Source organism: Triturus cristatus, chromosome 10 (genome assembly GCF_964204655.1).
Source record: "Triturus cristatus chromosome 10, aTriCri1.1, whole genome shotgun sequence".
NCBI classification, from domain to species: Eukaryota; Metazoa; Chordata; class Amphibia; order Caudata; family Salamandridae; genus Triturus; species Triturus cristatus.
Window position 1 is genome coordinate 445191645 of NC_140593.1, and position 24881 is coordinate 445216525.

The window sequence follows — 24881 nt, forward strand, 5'->3', positions numbered from 1 at the left end:
AGCGAAAGCAAAGAAAGTCAACATATACTCTTTCCATAGCTGTTTGACATTTCATATCCGACTCCTAAAGGTGAACTTTTTTTAAATATGTCATAAACCATTTTAAAAAGACTGTCAAGGTAGAAAGATGGCATGAATAAGTAATTTCCCATTGCAGGCTCCAATGTGCTGAGGAGGATGGCAACGTTTGCTGTGTTGATTGCACACCATCTGCTTGTCGACCCTACTTTAATTTTGCACTGTGGCTCATGCACTAGTTCATTGCATCTCAAAATGCTGATTTGCAGGGGCAACTCCTACCTTATTGTTTGAGGAAGGAGTCATTTTGTGACTTCTGAAAATAACCGTGAACTCAACAGATAAATGCCTACGAGTGACCAAATACCCCATCCATGCATTCATTCATAGCAAACTTTTTATTAGCAACCCATTACTGAGAACAGGTGCTGCTTTCAAAAAGAAAAGCTGACATGCAGTGTATGATGGTGAAGAATTTTAATAGATTGTGTCACAGTTGTTGTTCCAAACATGTTGCACATACTATTGTGACTCCTATTCGCAGTCAATCGCAAAGGCTATTCTGCAAGCCACCTCAAACTCATGATGTGTCCTCTGTACATTTCTATTTACCTTTTTAACGGTTGCAATGCTTTTGATTTTCTAAATCCCTGGCTTTGTGACCACAAAGCTCAGTACATCGAACCCCTAGTTCTTCATATTGTGCCCCAAGGCTTTTAAAATGCATAAATCTCGGAGGGCGTTTTAATTTACTGATATCATTAAACAGATTTGTTTAATGCCAACACAGTGAGAGCATGTTATCTGAAAAAAGCGATGGGCAAAATCTTGGGTTAATGCTGGTCATTTAGTTTAAGATAGAGCACACTTTTGTGAATGATGGCTGGCTGATGCAGAGGATGAAACCAACCTAAAACCTATAATTGATGAATTACTTTACATCTTTTACTCTTGGGTACAATCGCTTATCGGGGAACATGGCAGCTTATGTTTTTTAGTAATTAAAATTAAGCAATGATCAGTGAAGGTGTAGTATGAAGTCGCAGCTGAATATTGGGATTCAACGCGTGGAGGGAGCAGTGGTTTATACTCAGTAATAATTTTTTCTTAAAGTTGGCTCTAGGCCTAGGTCCATTTGATATATCCTTTGGCTATAATAGGGCGTTTTTTGTGCATTGAGGAAAGTACAGCGTTAAATACATTTTCTTGCTATAATATAGAGAAAAATAAACTATTGTCTTTCTGAACTAATAGCTACACTGGACTACTTTTTTGTGCGGATATGCCTGAGGATTTAAGAACAGGCAGGTCGCAAATAGGTTCAAATAGCAGACCCTACTTTTTGCACCCTGCCTATGATCTTGTGATGCAATCTAGGTACTTGCAGGTTGCATTGCAAAATGCTCATTTGTAAGTCGCGATTTGCGTCCTACTTTGGCTACCAACGCCGGCATGGTGGCCTGCAAGGGACTGCCGATCTCCTTCCCTGCATTCACATTTCCAAGCTGGAATCTTGTTTTCATTTAACAAGCATCCTTTGTTTAAGGAACAGGCATTACTTAAAAAAATATTTTCTGTTTAGGAAGACATCACGGGTTGCCGGCAGTGGTTCCCAGAACCACTGCCTACTACCCCTGTGTGTGTCTGACAAAATTCACAGAGCGAAAGCTATCTCTCAGGGAATGCGGCACTTTGTGAATCAGTGACCATGTCCTTTAAGGTGTTGGCATGTTTTCAAAGATTTGCAATTGCAGACGCAAACCTTTGAAACTTACCATTGCGAATCACAATGGGGAATCTTTTCACTGCCGGCTTAATTACATTTGGGAAGGATTCCGCAAGGCCCTTTTGCGAGTCATAGAGTTTGCTGACTTGCCAAAGGAGTTTAGTACATGGCCAAACCACCCAATTTTGGGAATTGCAAGGTCAGTTAATGTGTGATTCAGAGCGTCTGCAGCCAAAAAACGACTTTGGCCATCTACTCCGAAGTGTCTTTACAAGCTCAGATTTTGGGAGCGTTGGAAACTCCCAAAGGACAGTAAGAAGAATTCGGATGCATTCTGTTTGAAAAGCATACTAATGTTGGCAGCTGCGAAATCAAATTTGCAGGTTTCTGAAGCTCTAGAAATGTATAATGTAATATTGCATTATCTCATTGGTGGGCATTTAAAACTGACACTAGGATGTTACAAATGTAGATGGTTAAATTTTCAATTCTGGACATAAATTCCAATAGTGTGTTAAATATTTGGTTATGGTTGCTATCCTAAAATATGGTTGTTACACTTCTTATTTTAGTGACCAGTCTAATTTTGGGAGTGGCAGAATTGTAATCACATTTTCAGAATAAAACGCCTCCTTTTTTTTAGTGTAATGGTTGTTCCCTCATCTGGATGGGCTATTGGCACGTACATACCCAGATCTTTGAGACCACTTTGTGGCATGGCGCGCTAGAGAAGAATTCTTAAACACTCAGTAGCAATAAATGATTACATTTTGCGATTTGCTTTGAATTCAGGAACAATTTCACTGCCTTGACATTACATTTTGCACTAGTTATTTTATCACTTTTTGCCATTCCTCATCTGCTCCAATTCATCTAATTATTCATGAACTGTCACTTCTCTATTACTTCTATGGGAAGTTTTTTCCCTAACTTATTTTTAATATTTATGTGTCACTCCTATGTAAATGAGAAATGCTAGCAAACCTCCTTATGCTCCTCATTTACCAAAACAAACCAGGTGGAACAACTGGGAAAACAACTCACCAGTGTCATGTGTCTCTGATCAAATCAGATAAGGGTTCGCTCAAGAGTCCAATAGGTGTACAGGTAATAGGCGAGTGCACTTCTGCTGCTGAAGTGTCCTGGGACTTTGGCACAGCAACGGGTCTATGAATTGACAGGAGTGCACCATGAAACAAATACCCATAACAGTTCTCAGCATTCAACCTGTAACATTGTATTTGATATCAAAACATTTTCTGTATGCTTTTAGTTTGTCGCATACAGAGTCTTCTCTTGTTCCATGTGAACAGTCTTCTCATAATACTAATCAAAATAGAAGATGGGCTAGCTTCCATTTCGGGATTAAATGTTTAAAGAACGTTCCTCATGTGAGCACTGACTAGTTGCAGATGTTACGGTTAATGTTTGTATACACTTCCCTGTTCATATATCATGCTGCTGAATCTTTATTTTCATTTGAGTATTTTCAAACGTATTTATTATAGCTGGGGAGATATAGAGCCAGTCTGGAAGAGATAATGGATCACTAACAGCTTGAATTTTTAACTAGATACTTTTAGTAACTTTCCGGATCCATCATTCCCATTTCATACATGTCTTGGTGGTGATAGTTTAGTTTGTATTCTCATTATGTAATCTAAAAGTACTTAAATTTATGTAACTTGTTAGCGATAGTTTTTGTCTGTTCCCTTGGTATAATGACTAAAAGTCCATCCATCTATCAATACTAGTTGATTATATGGGGTCAGACAGTTTATCCTAAGCTAACCTGTGGGGTCACAGGAGATGTAGTGAATTAAAAAAATGCATATTTTGTTTTCAAGTGCTTAACAAATTAGTACCCTGGACTTGAGTAGTAAAAATACTTAATCTTTGTTTTAAAAACATTTACAGAGCAATAATCAGTTATTTCAGCCCTGACATATTAACCACCTCTTTCTCCTTTATTACATGGATTCTAGTCTGTCTCCTTGCCAATTTGTTTCAGGAGATTGATTTAACATGCATGAGCATCTGTTAACCTAGATTAATGTTTTAATCATGTTTGCTTACATTTGAAACGTCTACCAGTAGCTTGTTATCTAGTAGGTTGGATGCTTGCGAAAATGAATTTGAGATGCTTCTATCAGATTTATAGTTGGATAGGTGTGCCTTTTTTAACCATTAAAAATCACTGCCCTGGGTTTGGTAGTTATCTTGTAGGGGATCTCCATTGATAGTCACAAGTGTTTGAATAGCTCAGCCCATGTGCGGAGATCCCGGAGCACTTCATAGATTATCAGGAAGGCCTTCAGAAACACTTAAGGACCGAATGTACAGCCTAGAAAACAGGCTAAATTGGGGAAATACTTTAGATTGCATTTACAAAAGGGTTAAAATACGCCCAATTATGAATTTTGAAGGGAACATTTCATAACCACCGTCAAGCTTTCACAAACCCTTTTTTGTAAAGGTAGAAGATGAATGATAGGACAATGTAGGCCTATAGGCTGCCATTATGTGAGTTTTAAAACACTGTCTGCTTCTTTAAGGACTCTGAGACAACCAGTATCCCATCATGTGGCAGTTGCCTCCAGTCCTTTTTTCTGGCACCTGGTGACAGGATCCTGGAGCATTGAGCTCCACCTTTTTAGACCTTGTCATCCTTTCAAGGTTTTAAGGCTTTTCTGACAGAATTTTGAGGCATTTTCTTCAGAATTATGCCTTCCCTGTTCAAGAAGTGCCCTGCCTGTAGGAGGAAGGCTAAATCAGACCCTCACAACATCTGCATTCTCTGCCTTCCACTTACACATGTTCCTGAGCAGTGGCAACACTGCAGGAAGTTTTCTTGCTGTACCCTGAGAGAGGGAGAGAAAATTCACCTTTATGGCATGGAGGCACAGCACAGGCAGCAAGTCCAGTCTCAAGGTGAGGCCTCAGCACGAGAAGAGGGTCACTTACACCAGATCTCTTACATCTGCCTCTGAGGACTGTGGAAGGTCCAAAAAGCGTGCCAGCCAGAAAACATGTCTCCCGGTCGACATTCAGGGATTCGACATCGAGACCAAGTACGACACTGAGTTGCTTGCTGTCCAGGACTGGATCGCCGCCAAGGAAGGGAGACACATTGACTGCAAGGTAGACGTGCACTGTCCATGTGCTCTGCAAGGTCAACGTCTAGGAACGTTTCAACATAGAGGCAAGAAAAGCCATCAACACAGAGGATCGGGCATCGAGGCGTCTAATGAGATCACACAGGAGAAGGTAGAGCCGGCAGTAGTTGTTGAAATCTATCTCGACATCGAGGACTCCAGAAAAGAGGATGCAAATCTATTCCTCACCAGAAGCAGAATACTAGAGGGCCTACTCTCCTTCCTCCCCAATAGTACTCCCAGATTTTCTGCCTCCAATGCCGCTGCCTCCTCCTCCGGCTCCTCCTCTTACAGCATGAACGCCTCCTGTAGCCCCGCCAAGGCCTAGATTGTGCTCCACAGCATGCCATAGCTCACATCAGACGTCATTCGAGGCGTTCATCTAGGGGCTCTCCCCATTGCAGTACAAAAGGGGGTGGTGCTGATGGACGGAGCATCAGAACCAATCAAACACTCACACCCAGTCAACAGATCCGGGTTTGCAGCCATAGATCACGGTCCAGAACACGTACATCATCCAGGAATCGATCTAGGCACACAAAATCCTGGTCTGTTGTACGGTGCTCTCCTACACTATCTGATTCTACAAAACCTCTCATCTCTCCAGTGGATGATATTACCACATTTCAAGAGGTTCTGTTTGGATTGGCTGCAAAGCTTAGCATTCAGATGCTGATACCAACACCTACTGCATTTGTTCTCTTCGAAACGCTACACCTGCAGTCCGCCTCAAGACCTCTGCTTCCATTGGTTCCCAGTCTTTTGGAGCCAGTAATGGAACTGTTTTTTACCACGGCCTCAACTAAACCAGCTCTTTCAAGGCTACAGAAAAAATAGACTTCCTGAGCAGTATCCTCTTTTTCTCCAATAGGATCCACCTCGTGAGTACCTAGTCATTCTTGCGGCCAAGAAACCGCATGCTACAACACCAGCTTCTTCAGTCCCTCCTAAGAAGCGCAAAAAACCTGACTCCCTTGGTCACAAGGTTTGTAACACTGCCTCAACTTGTATGAAAGTAGCCAGTGCTACGGCCCTACTGGGTAGATATGATCGATTGCTCTGGGACTCTATCCAACAATTTGCCATTTATCTTCTAGGGACAAAGGAGATGACTTCCTAGAGATTGTGAATGAATGTCTTATGATTTCTAATTAAGTACTCCGCACCGCAGCAGACTCCTCTCTTAGTAGCAGATGAGTATTGCCATGGTATCACCGTAAGTATGCATTCCTGGCTCCGTCTCACGTCTTTGAAACCAGAGTCACAACAAAGCATTTTTTTACTTCCAAACGGTGATATCAAACAATGATTCTGTTCAGTTTACAAACTGATACATAACAATCCAGTGTGAGATCCCCATATCCGCATGACCCCACCGACCCCCAGATTTGCATTGCGGCACCTATGCGTTCTATTAACCAACCATATAATGGTCCCACCACTTTCTCCATATTTTAGTGTATTTCTGGGGTTGTTCCTCCCCTCAAACGTTGCTTCTTCCAATTTGCCACACCAGTGCATGCCATGTGTCCAGGTTTCCACAGCGATGGCTGTTGGGGGATGGCCAGTGGTGGGCTATGCGGCAGTTTGCTATGAGTGTGCACAGACCAATTAAAGATGTACCCCCCCCAGAGTCCTCTAGCATTCTCCATGATACCAAACTGTGTAATGCGTAGCTTCAACTTGATGGGGACCCCTACCACTGCAGAGAGGACGTTGAGAATGGTAGACCAATAGGTGTGAATCACTAGACCTGTCCAAACCATATGGAAGAAATAACCCCTCAGTCATGGCACCTGGCTCAAGCAGGAGAGCTATGAATGCTGACCTTACATAAGCGATGTGGTGATAAATGGCATCAACTGAGATATCACCATTGTATGAGATAGAGTCTAGAGGATATTGTTGGGATCTGAAGAGACTTGCATGCATCGTTCCAATCTGCTTCGTCCAGCTCTCCGGCACAGCCCTCCCCTTTAACCTTCGAATCATCTAATGTTGTAGAGGAGTGAATGACCAGTGATTTGTATATTTGAGATATCCCACCCACTCCCAGATATGTTCTCGGGGACATTCTCCAGTTCTTCTTGATAAAGGGAGATGGAATAGCAGAGTTGAAGATAGCAAAAAATTGGGAGTCTGGCATCAAACTCTGATCTAATGTCTTGAAAGGATTTCATATGAACCTTCTCCCAAACATCCCCCACTTTTGAGGTTCCTAAAGAGTCCCAACCTCAAAATCCCCTCAGACGAAACTTGACCCAACCACCTATTCCCCCCCCCCCCCCCCCACAGCAGAGTTTCTAATTTCATGTTGCCATTCCACCCAGTCTAATGAAACCGGTCTCTCCAACCTCGAATAGTGAAAAGATCCAGATCTTTGTCCTGCGATGCCCAGGCAATTGGAAATGGCTCATAGCTAGAAACCTGCATATCATGGCAGCCCACCTACCAGGTGTGCACAGTTTTAAATGCAGACACCATCAGTAGGGTTCTACAGAAAAATCACTAATGAGTCCTCCATGACCATTTCTTGCAAGATTTCTTCCAGCTGTGGGCTATCCGCACATCGACCTTTTTGGCACCGCAGGAAACAAAGATGCAGAGACTTTGCCTTGAGGTTCTTCCAATCGGGGACTCTGGGTATTGCCCTTTGAATAGACTGGTCAGGCAAATTTCTTTATGGCTTTCCACCAATGCTTCTGATTCCAGCAGTCCTCCTAAGCTGTCCCACTGGAGAGCCAGACTTATCCTGATAGCTCTGGAATGGCCACATCACTGGTGATTCACAGACCACCTTCACCGGTCAGTCTCCACATCTCAAGCTGCAATGCTGCCCAGACCTGATAACTAAGTTCGGAGGCCAGATGGTGCACCCCAATCTATCCTCTTTGAATTTTGTAGCATGTCTCATGTACTAGTGCAATATGATCACTTGAATCTGCCACAAGACTGCATTGACGATCTTACGGAGCATATGCCTTCAAGTGGAAGATAGTTTTGCATCTGGTGTTCTTCCAAGAACGTAGATCCTAACTTGCCAAGAAGATGTCATCCTTCCCTATCCTCGCCATTTGGCAAAATCTGGCTTACAATTCTCATCCATACTAGTCCACTTGGCTGCGCTCACTGCCTACAGGAAATGTCTTTCACAAACCTTTTTTTCTTCAAGGGCTAAAGAAGGTTTTCACTCCTAACAGGTATCCTTCCCCTTTAAACATAGTCCTTTCACTTCTTACGCAGGCCCCTTTTGAGCCTATTCATAAGGTGTCCCTACAGCATCTCTCCTGGAAATCAGCTTTCCTTGTAGCAATTACATCAGCGTGTAGGGTTAGTGAAAGTCAGGTGTTATGCTCTCATGGGCCTTACACCATCTTCCACTCTAACCAAGTAGTTATGAGGACCCACCCTAAATTTGTTCCCAAAGTAGTTTGACTTTCATGTTAATCACACATTTTCATTACAGACTTTCTTACAGCATCTTTCAAATCTGGCTGAAAGAACTCTTCATTGTCTTGATGTGAGGCGAGTTCTGAAGTTCTCTCTAGACAAGACTTGTGGCGAGCTTAGATCAAACCACTTGTACGCAATCCATCTCACGAATGATAGTCCTGCATTCTCTTATGTTATGAATAAGCCAACAAGTCCTTATCAGCTAAATCTAAGACCCACTCTACCGCAGGCAAAGCAGCTACGGATTCTTTGATGAGCAATATTCCTGTAGTGGAGATCTGCAAAGCGGCTACATGGAGATCTGTTCACACGTTCACCAAGTATTACTGCTTGAAGTCGAATGCCCAAGCAGATGCTCAAGTAGGACAAGCCTCCCACAGAAATGAATTTGCTTGATCTCGAACTCATTGTGTTCGTTATGATGTTCATCACTGTTGGGTATGGGCTTGCTATTCTGTTCAAACACATATGACTATCGCTGGAGATCGCTTACGAAAGAACGATTTGTTTCTTACCTGTAACTTCAGTTCTCTCGTAGGGTAATCTCCATTGAAGTCATAAGCGACCCACCTGCCTCCCTGTTGGATAGAAAAGCGGATATTTTTTGAGTTTTTTTCCTATTACTGACCTACATTCTTCAAAAAGAACTGAAGAAACTGCCACCTGCTAGGCATGATTGGATACTGGTGGTCTGAGTCCTTAAAGGAGCAAACACTGTTTTAAAACTCACATAATAGCAGCATATGGTGCTACACTGTCCTTCTATCCTTCATCTTCTACCTTTACAGAAAAGGGGTTGGTGAAAGATTTAAGCTGTTTATGAAATTTTCTCTTCGAAATTATTCATAGTCTGGGTATTTTAAGCTTTTTGTAAATGCAATCTGAAGTACTTCTCCAATGTAGCCTGTTTCCTAGGCTGCACATTGTTGTGTTTTTTTTTTTAAGTGTTTCTGTAGGCCTTCCTGGAGAAGGCAAATGTCTACACTTGTGAAGATATTCTATGAAGATGTGCTCCAAGATCGATGCACGTGGGTGGAACTATTCAAAAACTTTTGACTTCAGTGGAGATTCCCCTACAAGAGAACTAGAGTTACAGGTAAGAAACTAATCCTTCTTTGATAATATCGTTAAATTATCAGAATGTCTCCCAGTAGGCTTTCCTAAAGCTTATGTAACTTTTGAGATAGTTCCAGAGAAACGCCGTTCACTAACTTCTTGAATTGGCTTTTAGGAATTCTAGGTTTTAAATAGTTGCTTATTATGGTCTCTTATATGCCTGCTACTGCCCATATTTAGAACATCAGTTGACTTTTTTTTCATTCACTTTTAGAGTAGCCCTAAAAGACGTCAGTAATGTTATGAATTTGTTTGTAGATTCCTAATACATTGTATAAAGCAGAATAGCAGTCGAAGTTATGAGTCCCAATCTATGCACAGGGACGGGAGGGATGAATTTGGTAGTGGACAAATATACCAAACTGTGGCCCAGTTTGAAATGAATGCACGTCTCCAGGCCTAAATATGGCAAAACCCAATAATACCTGTGCAAGATTTTTTCGTGACACTGGTTTTTTCAGGTGTATTTGCTTTTTCTAGATTACACAAAAAATCTCAAACTGCCTTAACTGAGTTGCTGTTTCTACGAATTCTAAAAAGATTTCCTACATGTGTCCAACAGAGTAGGATGGTCTAATAGCGCTGAAACTCATTGTTCCTTTCTCTTCGTAGGTTTCTAGATTTTGGATTCTAGGTGCAGAGTAGTTTTACAGGCTTTAAATTAATCAGGCTTTGCCTTGTTTAATCTCTTCAAAATGTCAAATGTAACTTTTGGCATACAAGTCTGAGGTTTACATTCTCTTGTAAATATGCAGATTTGTATGTAATACCAACAAGACTAATACAGGGTATGTAAAAATACTGTTTTTGTTTTACTTCTCAGATCATTTTTGTAAGCAGTTTATTAGAGCAATTTTTTTTAGATAATTAAATCTAAACTGTCCCCTTGATACCAAGTCCCTTTCAAACTATACATGTCTTTAAGGGCCACCTATGCCCCTCCTCTTTCTTTCCTTAGACACAAACTGCTTAGGGTGTGTAGTCTAATGTGTGTAAAAAAGATGGATGCTCCTTCCTGTTATGTCTCCCCACTAATAAAAACACCCTTCCTTTCCCCCACTCGGGCAAAATAAGCTTTTAATTTTACAGAGACCAATAAAATCTATGTCCATGCCCTAATGTTTCGTGCTGAAAGCGCACCATCCAATTTCCTTGTGTACCCCAAGTGAACAGCCCCTGCCCCCAGTCATTTCACCTGTCCTAATATCACCTACCTCTTGAAGATTCCCCTTGCCGGCTCAGTCTCAGCTACCCTTACTTCAGAATCTGGTATAAGTAAAATAATAAATCTAATTTCTTCATTACATAACATTAGCCCTAGTCTATCATACATTTGGGCTCTGCTGCTGGCCTAGCAGTGAATACTTGCATCACTGTAATTACGATGCATTTTGGCATAGTGTGTGTATATTGGTTTGATGGTTAAGTCTGTGGCAAAATTAACTTTAGATTTTTGAACCCCTCTAGGTGTAGTTGGTTCATTCATGAGCATGTTTGATGGCACATTGCAATGTTTTAATTTTTTACAGTTTGGCTTGTATGCGGGGGTGCGTCGAACTCGCAGAGTTGTACTCTGCGGAGTAAGATAAAACCTCTGATTCCGCGGAGTTCCGTCCACCTAAATATATCCCTGTGGGACAGTGATTTGGAAGTAATTTTCGTATGCACGGTTAGGAAAGCATAGCTCAACAACTGTTGACATTAAAAGTGGGGAAAGAAGTAGGTTCGACCCCCGTGAATGCTGGACATCCCGCAATCCTGGGCAAACTGTCTCCACATGCCTAAAATATCTGTGCGAGACACAGACCCCTTCATATTGTGCAGCCCTCTCACCTTTTGCGTTGCACCACTACTTCTATGAGCATGTGGTGTTGGTCACTGCCATGGATGCATCAACCGCTCCCCTCCATCATGCCATCTGCCGCTCTTTTGCACTTGTTACCAGTACTTACTGTGTTCATGCACCCAGGGCTGTGAGTACAGCAGTACATCAGTGGGCTGGGCACAACTGACGGCGAGCTCGGCGTGTCCTTGCAGCCCCCAGAGACTACGGAGACACTCTACAGCGTAGGTATTGTGCACACAATGGCGGTGTGTGTGCTGCATGAACAGCAGCTCTGCAACTGCTATTTTCCCCTTCATGGATGAATCCGTAAAGAACTCCACATTAGACGGTCACAGGCACCACATCATGCTGAGCTTGAAGTACTTCCGATCTACAGTGCCTGAACTGGAGTACAAGGCTTCAGCATGGCCTCTAGACCCAGAAGCCAAGCAAACCTGAATCCTGATGAAACAGCAAAAACAGTGAGAGAAACACTTGCATTTTGCTTTCCAGGCTGCAAGCTCCAGTCCGTATCCTGGCACGGCTCTGCATCTGCCCTAGATTATAAGGAAAATCCTTGAAGGTGTCCCAAGCGAAGACCTGCATCTAATCCAGAGGGCATAGAAAGGGTAGGGAGGTCCGTGTGATGGGTAGAGCAAGTGGGAGGGAGCAGGACTTGTGGCTTAGGGGAAGCATGTGCGAATTGCTTGTATATCATTACGCTGTTGATTGTTTTCTCCCCACACTTATTGCAGTTGGGCATTTCCTGAACACGCCTCGTGAGCACATTTCTGTTGGATTTACTGTGGTGGTAGACCATAATTGTGCAAGACGAGGTGTGCTACCATTCTCGTCGGAGGTTCTGGGTGCTTGATGCTGGTAAACTCTGCCATGTGCCGAAGGCGGAGTTTTTGACGTGCTCCAAGCGGAGTGTGAAGTTGGAATAACTCCACTCTGCCCGTTTAGCGGAGTTTATTGCCCAGGGCTACTTATATGGGCCATAGAAAGAACGTTCTATGGCACATTTGGACATACGTTTTAGGTGTGGAGCGCAGTATGACACACAGTGCTGGCATAATCTAATTCTAAATAACGGACCTACTCTCTGCCACCAAGATGTCTGTATTTTTTATTGTATTGTTATTCCAGTAAGGCAGTATTTCTGATTACTCCTTTAGGGAGTTCATTCTCATGTCACACTATTACTGGTGGATAGCAGTTCTGTTGGAAAAGTATCCATAACCAGATCTTTTTAACAACATATTCTGAGTAGCTCTCCTGTTCTTAGAGTAGTATTTTGTTGGTTTAATTTCACATATCTCTGAATTCTCACTTATTTCGCTTGACACAGTATTTCTAAGGTTGCCTCTAGCTCAAAGAACAATTCCATGCCAATCTCAAAACTAGACTCGGTTCTATGTTTTTTTTTGTGTTCATTGGTGGTTGTGATGACATAACAAAGTGATTGCAGTAAAGGGGCCGTTTGAAATAAAAACATTCATTTTCTGTCAGTAGGAAATGTTGGATGTGAGAGTGAAGAAAAATTACTTTTGGGAAGGTTCTGCTACTCTTAGTCCTTTGCTCGCCTATCCTCTCACACTGTATGCTGTCATTCAGCTTTTTTCAATTCAGGCCTGTTGGAAGGCGAAGTGGAGTATATAGAAACTGTTTGGAAAATGTGCGCCTAGTTGCTCCAATAACGTGTTTAAAGTGACAACTTTTTTTGGATAATCGGTTTGTTGTCCTGTGTATCACTCCAGGCAGCTACCAGTCAGTTTGGAAGGAGACCAAGGCTTAAGTTCTAAAATCCCCATCAGTGTTAATTTGTTGATTATATTTACTCAATCGATCCCTTAGTTTCAAATCAAATGTTTACTGTTAAATCTTGGTTTATTTGTATACACTTGTACATATTTGTATGTAAATAGTTTCCTACAGTTAATTTGTGTAACTCGATATTAGTAGGAGATTGACAATTGCACCTATAATTTCCAGGTAACTAAATTCTGATAACCTTTCTTTTTCAGGAACCCCGGATGCATTTTCGCAGCTTCTTACATGTCCGTATTGTGATCGAGGATATAAACGCTTCACCTCTCTGAAAGAACACATTAAGTATCGCCATGAAAAAAATGAAGATAATTTTAGTTGCTCTATGTGCAGTTATACATTTGCATATAGAACGCAACTTGAACGCCACATGACGTCACACAAATCTGGAAAAGATCAGGTAAGAAAGAACTAGAACACTACTCAGTTTAACTTTGTAATAACCATTTGTAGTAAATTGTCCTTGATTTCTGAAATGTTTATATAAACAAGAAAACGCAGCACTAAGTGGAACAGTAGAAAAATGTAATCAGCATGACTTCTGTATGCTTTATATCCGGCTTCTACAAAGAGTAGATCGTGAGCTACTGCTATATCTCTCAAGGAAGTAAGTAGCTCTCCTGCGTGGAACCCAGACAACTAAATTAGCAGCTTTCACTTGGTTGAATTAATATACTTATACGAAAGTTTCAAGCATATAGTTGAAACAAAAATGTTCTTATTTTCAGAAGTCATAAGGTGATATTTGGAGAAAAACGACTGAATTTCCAAAATATATTTAAAGCTCATATTTGAGTGATACATAATGAGGCTTTGACAAGACCTTTTCCTAATCCTATTACTTTAGTGGCAGAGGCATCCCAGCCATGGTTATGTACTAGCAATGTATAGGCATTCCATATTGACAAAGCATTTAATACATTATCGTGCAACCATGTCTGATGCAGTGAGGTGTTCGCTGGTTGTAATCTTGCATATGGTGCCACTAATGTAATCTTGCCTAATGTGGTCAGTATTACAGCAGTAATATTAGAAGCTCTTGAGTTCAATTGAACATAAGTAGCTCTTTATTACAAAAAATGTTGGAGACCCCTACTTTATATTGTTACTAAATGGCGAGACTGGTTTAACATGATTGTCTCCTTAAAAATGCTGCCTTTCAGACCAAGATTGGGCTGTATTTCATTGTTAAAATAGGGGCGTAACACAGGCCCCTGCATCCCCAGCGGTGCCGGGGGTGCCCCAAGCTCCAGGGGCCCCCCTCAACACAATGCTCCGGCCCCGGAACTCCTGATTGAGCCCCGAGGGGTCCCCTCCACATACCTTGCAGGGGGGCCCCCTCAAGTTTCGTTACGCCACTGTGTTAAAACTACCTTTGGCAGGTATGTAACTGTTAACATGTCTTGACTTTATAAATCTGCAACTTTGTATATCGTCTCAGTTGCAGATTTTTCAATAACTCACTGATATTGCTAATCTTAGTGGAGAAGACAGACCACTAAACATCATGCCAGTTCTGCAATAAGGGAAGAGGTGTGGCGCTGCGGCCAGGGCGGCTGACTCCGGAATCTGGGGATCACGGTTCGAAACCCGGCACTGGCGGCAGATTAGCCCAGCACCATGTGACTGGGCAATAGCTTGCTTAATCTTCCCGACAGCCCCCAGCGCCTAGAGACCCTTACGGGTGATTGTTCGCGCTTTACAAATGTGGGTTAATAATAATAATAATATCATTTATATTCATGAACATTGGATCTTTCTCTGCCCAGGAGTGGGATTTGTCCGTGTGATCTTGTAACATGTTTAAAAGGGAGAGAATACATTTATCTCAGTAAAACAATTTCACCTTAATAAATGACTTTAATTTACATTTGTTTATCTGTGAAATAAAATGAAAAAGCATTAAAAACTTGATTCCGATATCAAAACGAGTAAACATGTAACTGCATTTCTGTTTTGCATCTGTCTAGTTTTGGTAGTCCTGACATCCTTGACATGGTATTCTCCAAACGTTTGGCATTCACGTCTCTTTTTTTGTTGAATATTTGTGTTGGCGTCAGGACTCTGGACGTCACCAGTGCTATACAGTGCTTAAGTTCTTGTGCTCTTTCAAACATGGTAAAAATTGCATAAACCTGATTGGCAGCTTTAATTTACTTGCAATTCCCCAGGTAATGGTACTATATGTACCTAGGGCCTGTAGTCTAAAATGCTACTAGTGGGCCTGCAGCCCTCATTGTGCTACCCACGAAGTTAGCCTTTTAAAACCTGCCTCAGCCTGCCACTGCAGTCTGTAGTGCAGTTTTAAACTGCCATTTCGACCTTAAAAAATAAACCTTTTACCTGGCTAAAACCTTCATTTGTAATAAATGTCACCCCTAATGTAGGCCCTAAAGGCTAGTAGGATAGGGCACATTGTCTTGGAAAAAGTGGGTGTGTGCCTAAGTTTTATACATCGGGGCAGTGAAAAACTGCTTAAGTTGTTTTTCAGTGTTGGAAGGCCTCTCCCTCCATTTGACTAACACTGGGTTACCTTACTACATTTGATGGGTGCTAACATTTGGGAGCAGATCGAGAGATGCTGCTTCTACTCGAATGTATTTTATTGTTGTATACCCTCTTTAATGATGTCTGATTTTAAGTCACAATTTTGAAAAGCCATTTTTTTTTTAAAACTGCGATTTTCTTGTCTGAACCATTTGTGCCTTCTGCCAATGTCCTGGGTCACATGGCCATGAATAGCTCTGCTGTTGGGGTTTGTGTATTGCATCCAGACAGTAGCACAAAGAGGGCTCAGGTGTGGACAGGATGGGCCATCCTGGCAGGATGACTGGTAGAAGCTCTAACCAGCAACACTTGCACTTCAAATTGCTTTGTCTCCTACTCACACAAATGAATCTGACCCCAGGCCTGCCTTCCTCTTGTCACTCCCAGTTTGGAGCCTTGACTTGGAAGGAGAAGAACTTTCTACAAAAGATGTGGAAGTAGGACAAGAGTCTCTTTCCCCCCCCCCCCCCCCCCACCCGCACCCCTTTCACACGCACGCAAATGCTGGCACCAGCTATAAATATTGACCCTCCAGAGCTGAGATGCTTTACCTTCTCGTGGCGGAAATCTTCTTGCTGAAGTCCGAAGGCAACTCTTCAGCGGGACTAACTTGGTCCCTGTAGCCGACCCACGATCCATCGCTGTCGGCCTGAACTTGACTTCCCTGGGTCTAGTGTAACCACATAGCCACAGGTGTCCTTTTGTGCTTTTAGGCTCTATTTTTACTAAACGCATTTAAAATTGCATATCTCTTGACTGATTAGATTTTTGTTCTGAAATCAATCAATCTAAATTGGTTTGGGATTTTTATTGGGTTTCCACTTTATTACTGTTTAGGTGTTGCATAAATACTTTACACTTTGCCTCTAAGCTAAGCCTATTATTGTGTCAAGCGATCAGAGGGTTAAACGCATGTTAATTTTGTGACTTGTGTTTCACTCTGACCAGGATTGTGGCTGTTACCCTAGTGGTACTTGCAACCCCCCACCCCACCCCTCCCCCCCACCCCTCACTTAGAGGTTTAACTGTAGAGTCAGCATGCTTGTACGCCTTCAGTATTTTTTGTTACAAGTCTGTCTTCTTGACTTGTTGCTTACCTTCCTCATTAACCTCACTTGATTGGATTGAAATAATTCTGGTCTTTAATTATCTAATAAGCTTCTGTGTCTGAAAACAGTTTTCCTGGTACGCTGATATCAGTTTTTCATAAATTCTCTTGATGTCTCCTTTAGGCTGAGAGAATCTCCTTCGGCCATGATCAATCGGTTTCTATTTCTTTGTTGAATTTATTCTGGTCTGCAAAGCGCTTCCATCCCTGGATTTGTAACATTTTGATATAATTAATCTTGCTTCTAATCCCTTGCTTTTAGCCCTACACCTAGGAAAAGGATGAACTGGTTGTTCAGTTCAGGGTTTATGTATGCTAATGAAGGTCCCTTGTGGGAAAAGAAAAGTTACCTGTAACACCATTCTCTAGCTAGGTATTTTAATAAATTCCTAAACAACCTAACCTACTCCTGAGTGGAACCACAGGAATGGAAGCAGAGATCTATATGTAAGTTCCTTTGTCATTTAATGGACCATCGCACGGAAAATACGGGCTAACTATCTTTGTATGGCTGTTATTGTGGGGTTTTCTAGGATTAAGGAAATCTAGGTGCTAACTGAAAAATTAGTTTTTTTTCTTTCTCTGTATGGGGTCGCAAACATAATTATTTTTTTAAAGGGGAAAATCAGAAAAGGTTTTCAAGTATTTTTATTTGACGGTGCTATATTTTACATCTATTTAAATGTAGTGTTTGGTAATTTAAAAAAGCACAGAGCAAATGTCTTGAGATAGACCTTGTTTTATATAAAGTTGTTTTTCCCCCTCCCTTTTAAAGATTTTGAGATTTCGCAAGTGGGAGATAATCTGTGCTCATGGGTTTAATAGCATGTCTTTTTTATCAGAAAACAGAGGTTGTATATAAATGCATGTTTCTTCTCCCTTTTCACCTTCAGTTAGTAATCTTTTCTTGGCGTTTTGTTAGCAAACACAGAACACTGGCACGTGGAAGATGCACTGAAGGACGTCATACTGACCACTTAGTCTTTTTGTTTCAATACTTTGAAGACCTACGAACAGTGCTGTTAAATCCCACTCATGTTCGTTGTTCTTGAAAGTACACGGATTCAGTTTCCACACTTGTATTCAGTTTAAGATTTTTCTCCATAGTTAGTGTCCAATTTTGGAATTAGTGGTTCAATTTGAGGTAATCTACTAATTTAAAGTAAAAAGTCCTAAACAGTTGAAAAGTACATACATTCTCCTGCAGTGCCATTTTGTGAACTAAAATATGATTGGTGCATTTTTTTCATTTTGATAAATTTAATACGCATGTCACTCTTTAATGTGAATTATTTGCTAGCACTTTGCATGAGCTTAGTATTTCAAACCCAGAAATCCAACTTCAAATTCGAAAAACAATTGGGATGTGCTTTAATTCCTTTTGGGGCTGCGACATTTTTCCATTGGTCACCAGTGAGCATGCTTGTCCTCCCCCCTGTTTAATGAACAGCTTCGTTCTTGTGCAACTGGGCCCTTTTGTTACAAGATCATTCCCTTTAGGGGAAGGCCGTGCTGTCCTTTTTCACCAAATTCCGTACATCTCCCTTCCTATGAATTGGGAATCACTGCCAAAACTATACAACCTAAGAGTGTTTCAGTTCAATGCAATGCAGTTGTTTCCACAAAACAAACGTCTGAGTTTTCAGTTCAAATCCTTACATTTTTTTAAAAGAAGTGTGCAGATCATATCCTTTTTGGATACTTGCAACCGGAAGCAGTTTTCCTTATTGCAAAAGTTTCATCTGGCTCCTGTGAAACCCTAAATGAAATGCAGTTAAGTGAATTAAAGTTGAGATATTCCAGATACAGTAAAGAGCAGGACGGTTCATAATTTGAATGGTAGCTTCTAGAGTCGAGCATTTTCCCGCAGGCTTAATGACACCAGAACTGATTAAAACTGACTAAACTCAATAATTGTGCTTCAGACACAGAGAAAGGTATTTTTAAAGAGGGTGCAGCAACGGAAAAGGAATGGCCCCAACTATGGATTTTTAATAAGTGTGGCATAGCTAACCAAGACAGTTAACAAATTCTGAAAGAAAAGAAGTTCAGTTATATAAATCGCTTTGATAAAAGCAGAGTACCTTGTTGATAAGTCATGTGTGGCTCCTCCGAATAAGAGCAACGTCATAGTTGCTTCAAATTATACACCTTCAGTCTCCTTTGGATTCTGAGTGAACCAAGAAAGTCCGGACTCAAATTGCCCCCGAGGGGACCAATGTTTTGTCTTATTGATTTGCCACGGTTTCCAGGGTTACACGGTTACCCCTTATTGCTTAACACAGTGGTTAATTCTTTCAGTAGAGACAGACAATTGTGCTACTTTTATGGCTTTATGATGGCTCTTGATAGCTACTATGCAAGTGGATTGGTTCTAAGGTCTATAGTTGCGGCACCATTTATGCTCCAACTGCTTGCACGCTTTTTTTTGTGCTTTTTTTCCTGTGACCAGTTTAGGCAAAAACCCAAGGGGTCGAAGGGCAACCTAAGTTTAACCTTAACAGATTTACACACGGCCAGTAAATCTTCTGCTGACCCAACTCGACCATTGATCTTCTTCAAGCCACCCCTCTAAAACCACCGAAAGGCTGTGAGTCCAAATCAGATCTGGTACAATCAGATAGAGCTGCCGAGAATATTTTGATCAATTCTATTCCAGGCACAGTAGATCTTGTTTTTATCCAAATTGTTCGTTGTTAATAAGATGACACCTGAACAGGATTAGACATTCGTCAGACAATCCTAAACAAGGAGCGCAGAGTTGGAGAAGTTCAGATCAGTGGTGTGACCTGCTAGGTGTGTGGGAGCCCTCTCATGGTGGTGTACATTAAGAGGCTGAAGTAACTCGAACGATTGGGCTAGTTTGTCATTACCATCCTCAATCATTGAGTCACAGTGGCCTTTCTGAATAAACCAGAATCCAGTAATTAAACATTACTTTGCTGGCTTACCACATGTGATTACTAGAAATGGCTCCATTGTATCATGAGAAATGGACGCTGCCCTCTACCGAGGGGTTTTAATCTTGTACTAGAGCTTTGATAGTGTGAAACTAATCCTTGTATAGCTTCTTGTGACCTGAAGAAACACTTTTTTTTTGTTCCTCCAAGAAATTGCGGGCAGCAGACTTCAGACTGTAAAGAGAATTCTATAATCTTCTGCTTATTCAAAGTGGTCCTCAAATGACTATCTTTTATAATGAAAGCACAGACGCAGGACTGTTGCACCAGGAGAAATAGCAGCATTTCTTGGCTTTAAAGAAAACATAACCGTGACGGGAATTTACAGGCTAAGCAACTTAAGGTGTTCCTTGTACCTTGTTGGAAGCACTATTCTCTATGTGTTGTCTTGAAGAAATGTAGATTTTGTCCAGGAAGTTCTTAGATCAATTAATTCAGGGATCAGGCTAATCTTTGTTGACAAGCCTACTGCATGGTGCATGGTAGGTGAAGTCTTTTGCTTCCAATTCTGGCTGTAAGTAGTACATTCACATTCATTCTAGTGGTTACTTCATTAGAGCCAAAGTTGTGACTATGACTCTCTTAAGTAGTAGTACTCTGTCGCAATATCCAAGATAGGTAAAAGTTTGATTCACACTGCAGGCCTGAGTTTATCATGCAGTCTTTAAAGCTCTTTTCTGGCAGATATTAATTTCTCAATTTATTGCTTGCTGTGAATGCTCTCTCCTTTGTACTTTATCGAAACTTGGAAATTTGGGAAAGAGAAAAGTTATTTGTGTGGAGCAATAGTTGCCTAGCATATCTCTAATATAGACTCGCCTGCTGTATTTGTAGCTTCTTTTCAGCATGCGGTTTGAAGTTTGTGTTCAAATGACGGGGAGGATCAGCCTTTTACAACCTTCATGACCTTTTTAGGTCTCGCCTACGCAGCGCGCATGTGCTGCATAGGAGGGGACCTCATGTAATCGATTCCGTTTTTGCCCTAAAAACGTGCACGTGTTGCATTGCTTAGAATGGCAACGCGTGCACGTTTGGTGATTCCCTTGCGGGAGCGAGCGGCGCCATATGGTAGCAATTATCGCGCTCGCTCCCGCAAGGGAAACTCTGCCTGCTCTCGGCCGCACTCCCCACCCCCAACTTGTGCGAGGCGCGCATGCTTGTTTTTTTGTATCTGCTGTCTTGCCTGTACACTGCACCCAAGCTTTACTCTTCTTTATCTTTGAAAATATTTTCTTTGAGTTGTACCTATATGATGAGCAGTTTCTGCTGAATCTAATCCCTTCCATCTGATGCCTCATCTTTGAATGAAGCCTTTTGTCTTGGAGTCTTTCCCGAACTCTGTATCGTGATCCAAAATGAATCTGCACCCTTTTTACCTGGCCTGGTTTCTGGCAGCCGCTTAACTCTTCTCTCCAAGTAATCATAGCACAGAAGGGAGGGGCATAGCTATGATTTTGTATAGAAGGTGCAGTTATATTATGTACTTATAGGAACCATCGCAGTTGACTACCTGCTGTGTTCTGTATGTCGTGTTCGAATCCCAACAATGCTATTTCATGCTTCTGAGGTGGGCGCCATAAATTGGGCAAATGTAACTTTACAGCGCTCAGAAGCGACTCTAGTGCAATTCCTAGCACAACATAAAACAAGTTATCATTATCAAACCATCCTTGTGTTCCTTTACTGTGGACCACTGCTGTTCCCCCCCCCCCTTCCCCCCCCCCCCCACAACCCTCACCCCTTGAACAGCTGGCATGGCTTAGGTGGTCAAAGGGCAAATGCTTTTTAAATGAACTACTTCGCTGATATTCAAACATACCAGAATGAATATAGTTATAGCGATTAAACTAGGCCCAATCTGTTCTATTTTTTTATTTTGTGGTTTTTTTAGTTTTTTTTTTTTTTTACAGTATTTGCTTTTAAAAAAAAAAAGAAAAATCACAGTGCTACAATGTGACAAACCTTTTTTATAACGTTGCTTTTAATGTACTATACAAACACGCTCCTTTCTGTAAAGGTCATCAAACAGGTGTGCTACATTCGGTGAAACTAGGGTCTGAACCTGGTGGTATTAGTAATTCTGCTAAATGCTATTAATGCTTTATAAACCACATGCATGTGACTGGTCCGATCTCCCTGTTCTAAGCAAGTTTTATTATTTCTTAAACAAAATGGAAATTCACAACTTCTTAGTTTAGCACCCTGGATAATATGCTGCATGGCTATATACTTATAAGGTCCCAAAGGCGAGACCTACTGGCGATGCCAATGCTTGTTCTTACTGACATTGCTAGGTTAAGAGATGGATGTCAAACTTGCTGCAAGTTCTACCTTTCGAAAGAATCTTGTCTTTTAAGATACTAGATCTGGTATTTCGTAAATGGTTCTGATTTATGTATAGTTTGACTTTTTATACAAATGTAAATGTGCCTTGTGGCACCCTATGTAGCAAGGTCATTAAGTGTTAATGCTTCTCCATTCCTCTTCAAAGCAAAAAAGGAGATACAAATCCGTTGTAGTTATTTATTTTCAGAGACTCTGAACTCTCTACAACAACACTGGTTGTGTCAAGCAGAACAAAGGACCTTAGCACTAAAGGGTAAAAGAGCCAGTATTTTGGGCAGTGTGCCAAATACAGTATTCTAAGATAATTTGTATCGTAAGATGACTTGTATCATGTAGTGAAGGTGCTTCTTTGAGTCCATGTAAAGGTTATGACCTATTATTAGCAGGTTCATGGCAGGGCATTGAATATAAATGATTGACGAATGATTGACAGTATGGGCCGCTAAATTCATCCTTGTCAATCTATGTGTCTTATTTTTCATTAAGAGTTTTTCTCAAGTCCTTGTGGTTGGGGTCAAACAGCTGGGCCAACTATGTTGTACGAAGGTTTTGAATTGTCACCGTTCCTCGGAGTTCACTCTGCCATATTCAAGGTATATGCACAGTTTTAGCATACAAATTGCAGCATACTGGTCTAAGGATTTCTTCTTCAAATTCGTTTTTTGTATTGCCAGCCTGGGAAGTATTCACCAAATGGTGCATCATTCGATTACCTAAAGCCTTGTATCAATAGGCAGATATGCAGATAATCTGCTCAGATGGAGACCTACTCATAGCATTATGTTTAAAGGTGGCAGGTGAAGTTGTTGTACCCATCTGCTAGGCCTTTGATGGGTAATGGCCACAGAATATTCACCAATAAATAGCGACTTGACATTAAAATTGCAATTTTCAGTTTGATAAAGACTGCTTCACTGATCCTGGTCATAAGGTATTTTTGTTTGAGTTAGTTACAGTTTGTTGTTCCCTAACAGAAATGAGGCTCCATACTAAAGCCTGGCTTTATCAGCTGCCCTGATTGCTTGTTGATTTTGTTCCAGATGTCTGGTGTAATCATTTATATTGTTAAATTACTCTAAACCGTTCTTCTGGAGATCACATTGGTGGGTGTCTGTTTGGGTTGTGTTTCGACAGACCTTATGGAAACCATGGGGCCCAGGCACTCGCTCGGGTCATGGTCTGCCACAAAATCATGAGCACATATTGAGCAAATCTTTACGTTGGATATATCTGTTTGAGATGCTGGTTTTCAGTTCAGTCTCAAGGTGGATCATAACGTGACCTGTGCCAGTATCAAGCTATGCTTTATTTTTCTTAAAATGATTTTGAAAGTAGGCATCAACTGGAATTGATATGGTGGTTGAGAGAGCTTTGAAGACCTGTTACTTCCTTTATTCCAGTGGGGGCTTGGCTAATCATTTAAATGGACTATATCTAGTGAAGCAGAATCTCCTGTTCACTTGCTTATGGTTAGTCCCAGTCTGCAGTGGGGAAAAATGTGGCTAAGTAATTTCCACTGGCTGAGAATAATTGAAATATTCTACCCTACCGTTTTTTGTTTCTCCATGACTGCAAGAAAAATGTTATACTTCACACTACACTGATTACCGCTCCACCTCAGATACTCCCTTCAGTAAAGATCTTTGGTGCTACCCTAGTGACTTAGTCATTTTAATTATGTACTGCAACAGAAGTCTCTCCTGCTCCTGGAGAAACAGTACTCCATGTTTGTTTACCCTTATGTTTATTTACCCGAGAGTGAGGTATAGGTCTAAAGGGTTTACTATGTCAATCTGTCAACAGTATATACACAGCTGTTTCTTGTGTTTTGTCTTTAGTGCCAACTGTTACATTTAAGTGTCTGATCAGGGGAAAGAAAAAAATATTTGTTTTTGAAGCTTTGACCATCAATAGCTCCCTAAAGAGAACCACCCCTCTGCCTGTGGTGCCCAGCAGTCTGTGGTCCCTCACTCCTTTCCTTGCATCTCTTGTCAGTCACAGCCCCTGTACCGAGCTCTATTTCTTTTCAGCTAAGTCTGTGCTGTACGACTCCCATACACATATACAAGGTAATTTGACCACATAGTGTAAAAAAGATGGGCTTAGTGTTTGTGATGGTGCTAGCTAAAAAAAAAAGCTTCCGTGCCAGCACATGCAGGTAGTGAGGTCAAATACCCAATGCACCTCAAATGTCATTTGAATGGCAATATGGCTTATTTAATGTTAAAGAAACCAAATGTGAAAGTATTCGTATTTGATTTTGTCGCTGGAATGTTTGATGTAAACTTCTTACTTTTTGTAACACTGTGGTTTGTGTGTTTTGTTTAAAGGGTGGAATTTTATGTTGGACCTGAAATCTACAGCCAAATCAGTCTTATGGTTTTTTTCTTTTCTCCAATGAGGGATCCACTGTTCCTACCTGTCCCACATTCACCTCTAAGGAGTGCTAATCTTCTGGATTATTCCATCTAAATTTTAGTAGTGAAGAGAAAGATTGATGTTTTGGTAAAGCATGTTTCAGTGCTTTTAAGATCAACCTAAAAATATTCTATTTTTTGTCCTTTCCTTGCATTAGTGCTTTATTTTGTTTTTGTATTTGTTTTTGACCTGCCTAGAAACCTCTTCATGATGTCTTTCCACGCGTGTTAGCATCTTTGTCTGCACAAACCCTCTTCTCCAAACTTTCACTCTAGTTTGACAGTTGAATCTATGCTTGGGTCAATCTTTGATTTGGTAATAGGTTGTCTTCCATGGGTCACAGTATGCCGTTGAGGCTAGTAACGTTTAGGAAATGTTT

General features: G+C 41.2%; 1 protein-coding gene across 5 annotated transcripts in view; it reads left to right on the forward strand.

Annotated features, from left to right (window-relative positions):
• Positions 1 to 24881, forward strand: part of ZEB1 (zinc finger E-box binding homeobox 1) — a 341083-nt gene that overhangs the window by 230675 nt on the left and 85527 nt on the right. For all 5 annotated transcript variants that reach the window (XM_085631833.1, XM_085631834.1, XM_085631835.1 and 2 more), the window contains one exon: positions 13321 to 13523. In XM_085631833.1, the coding sequence (XP_085487959.1) occupies positions 13321 to 13523 (203 nt within the window). The remainder of the gene's footprint in view (positions 1 to 13320; positions 13524 to 24881) is intronic.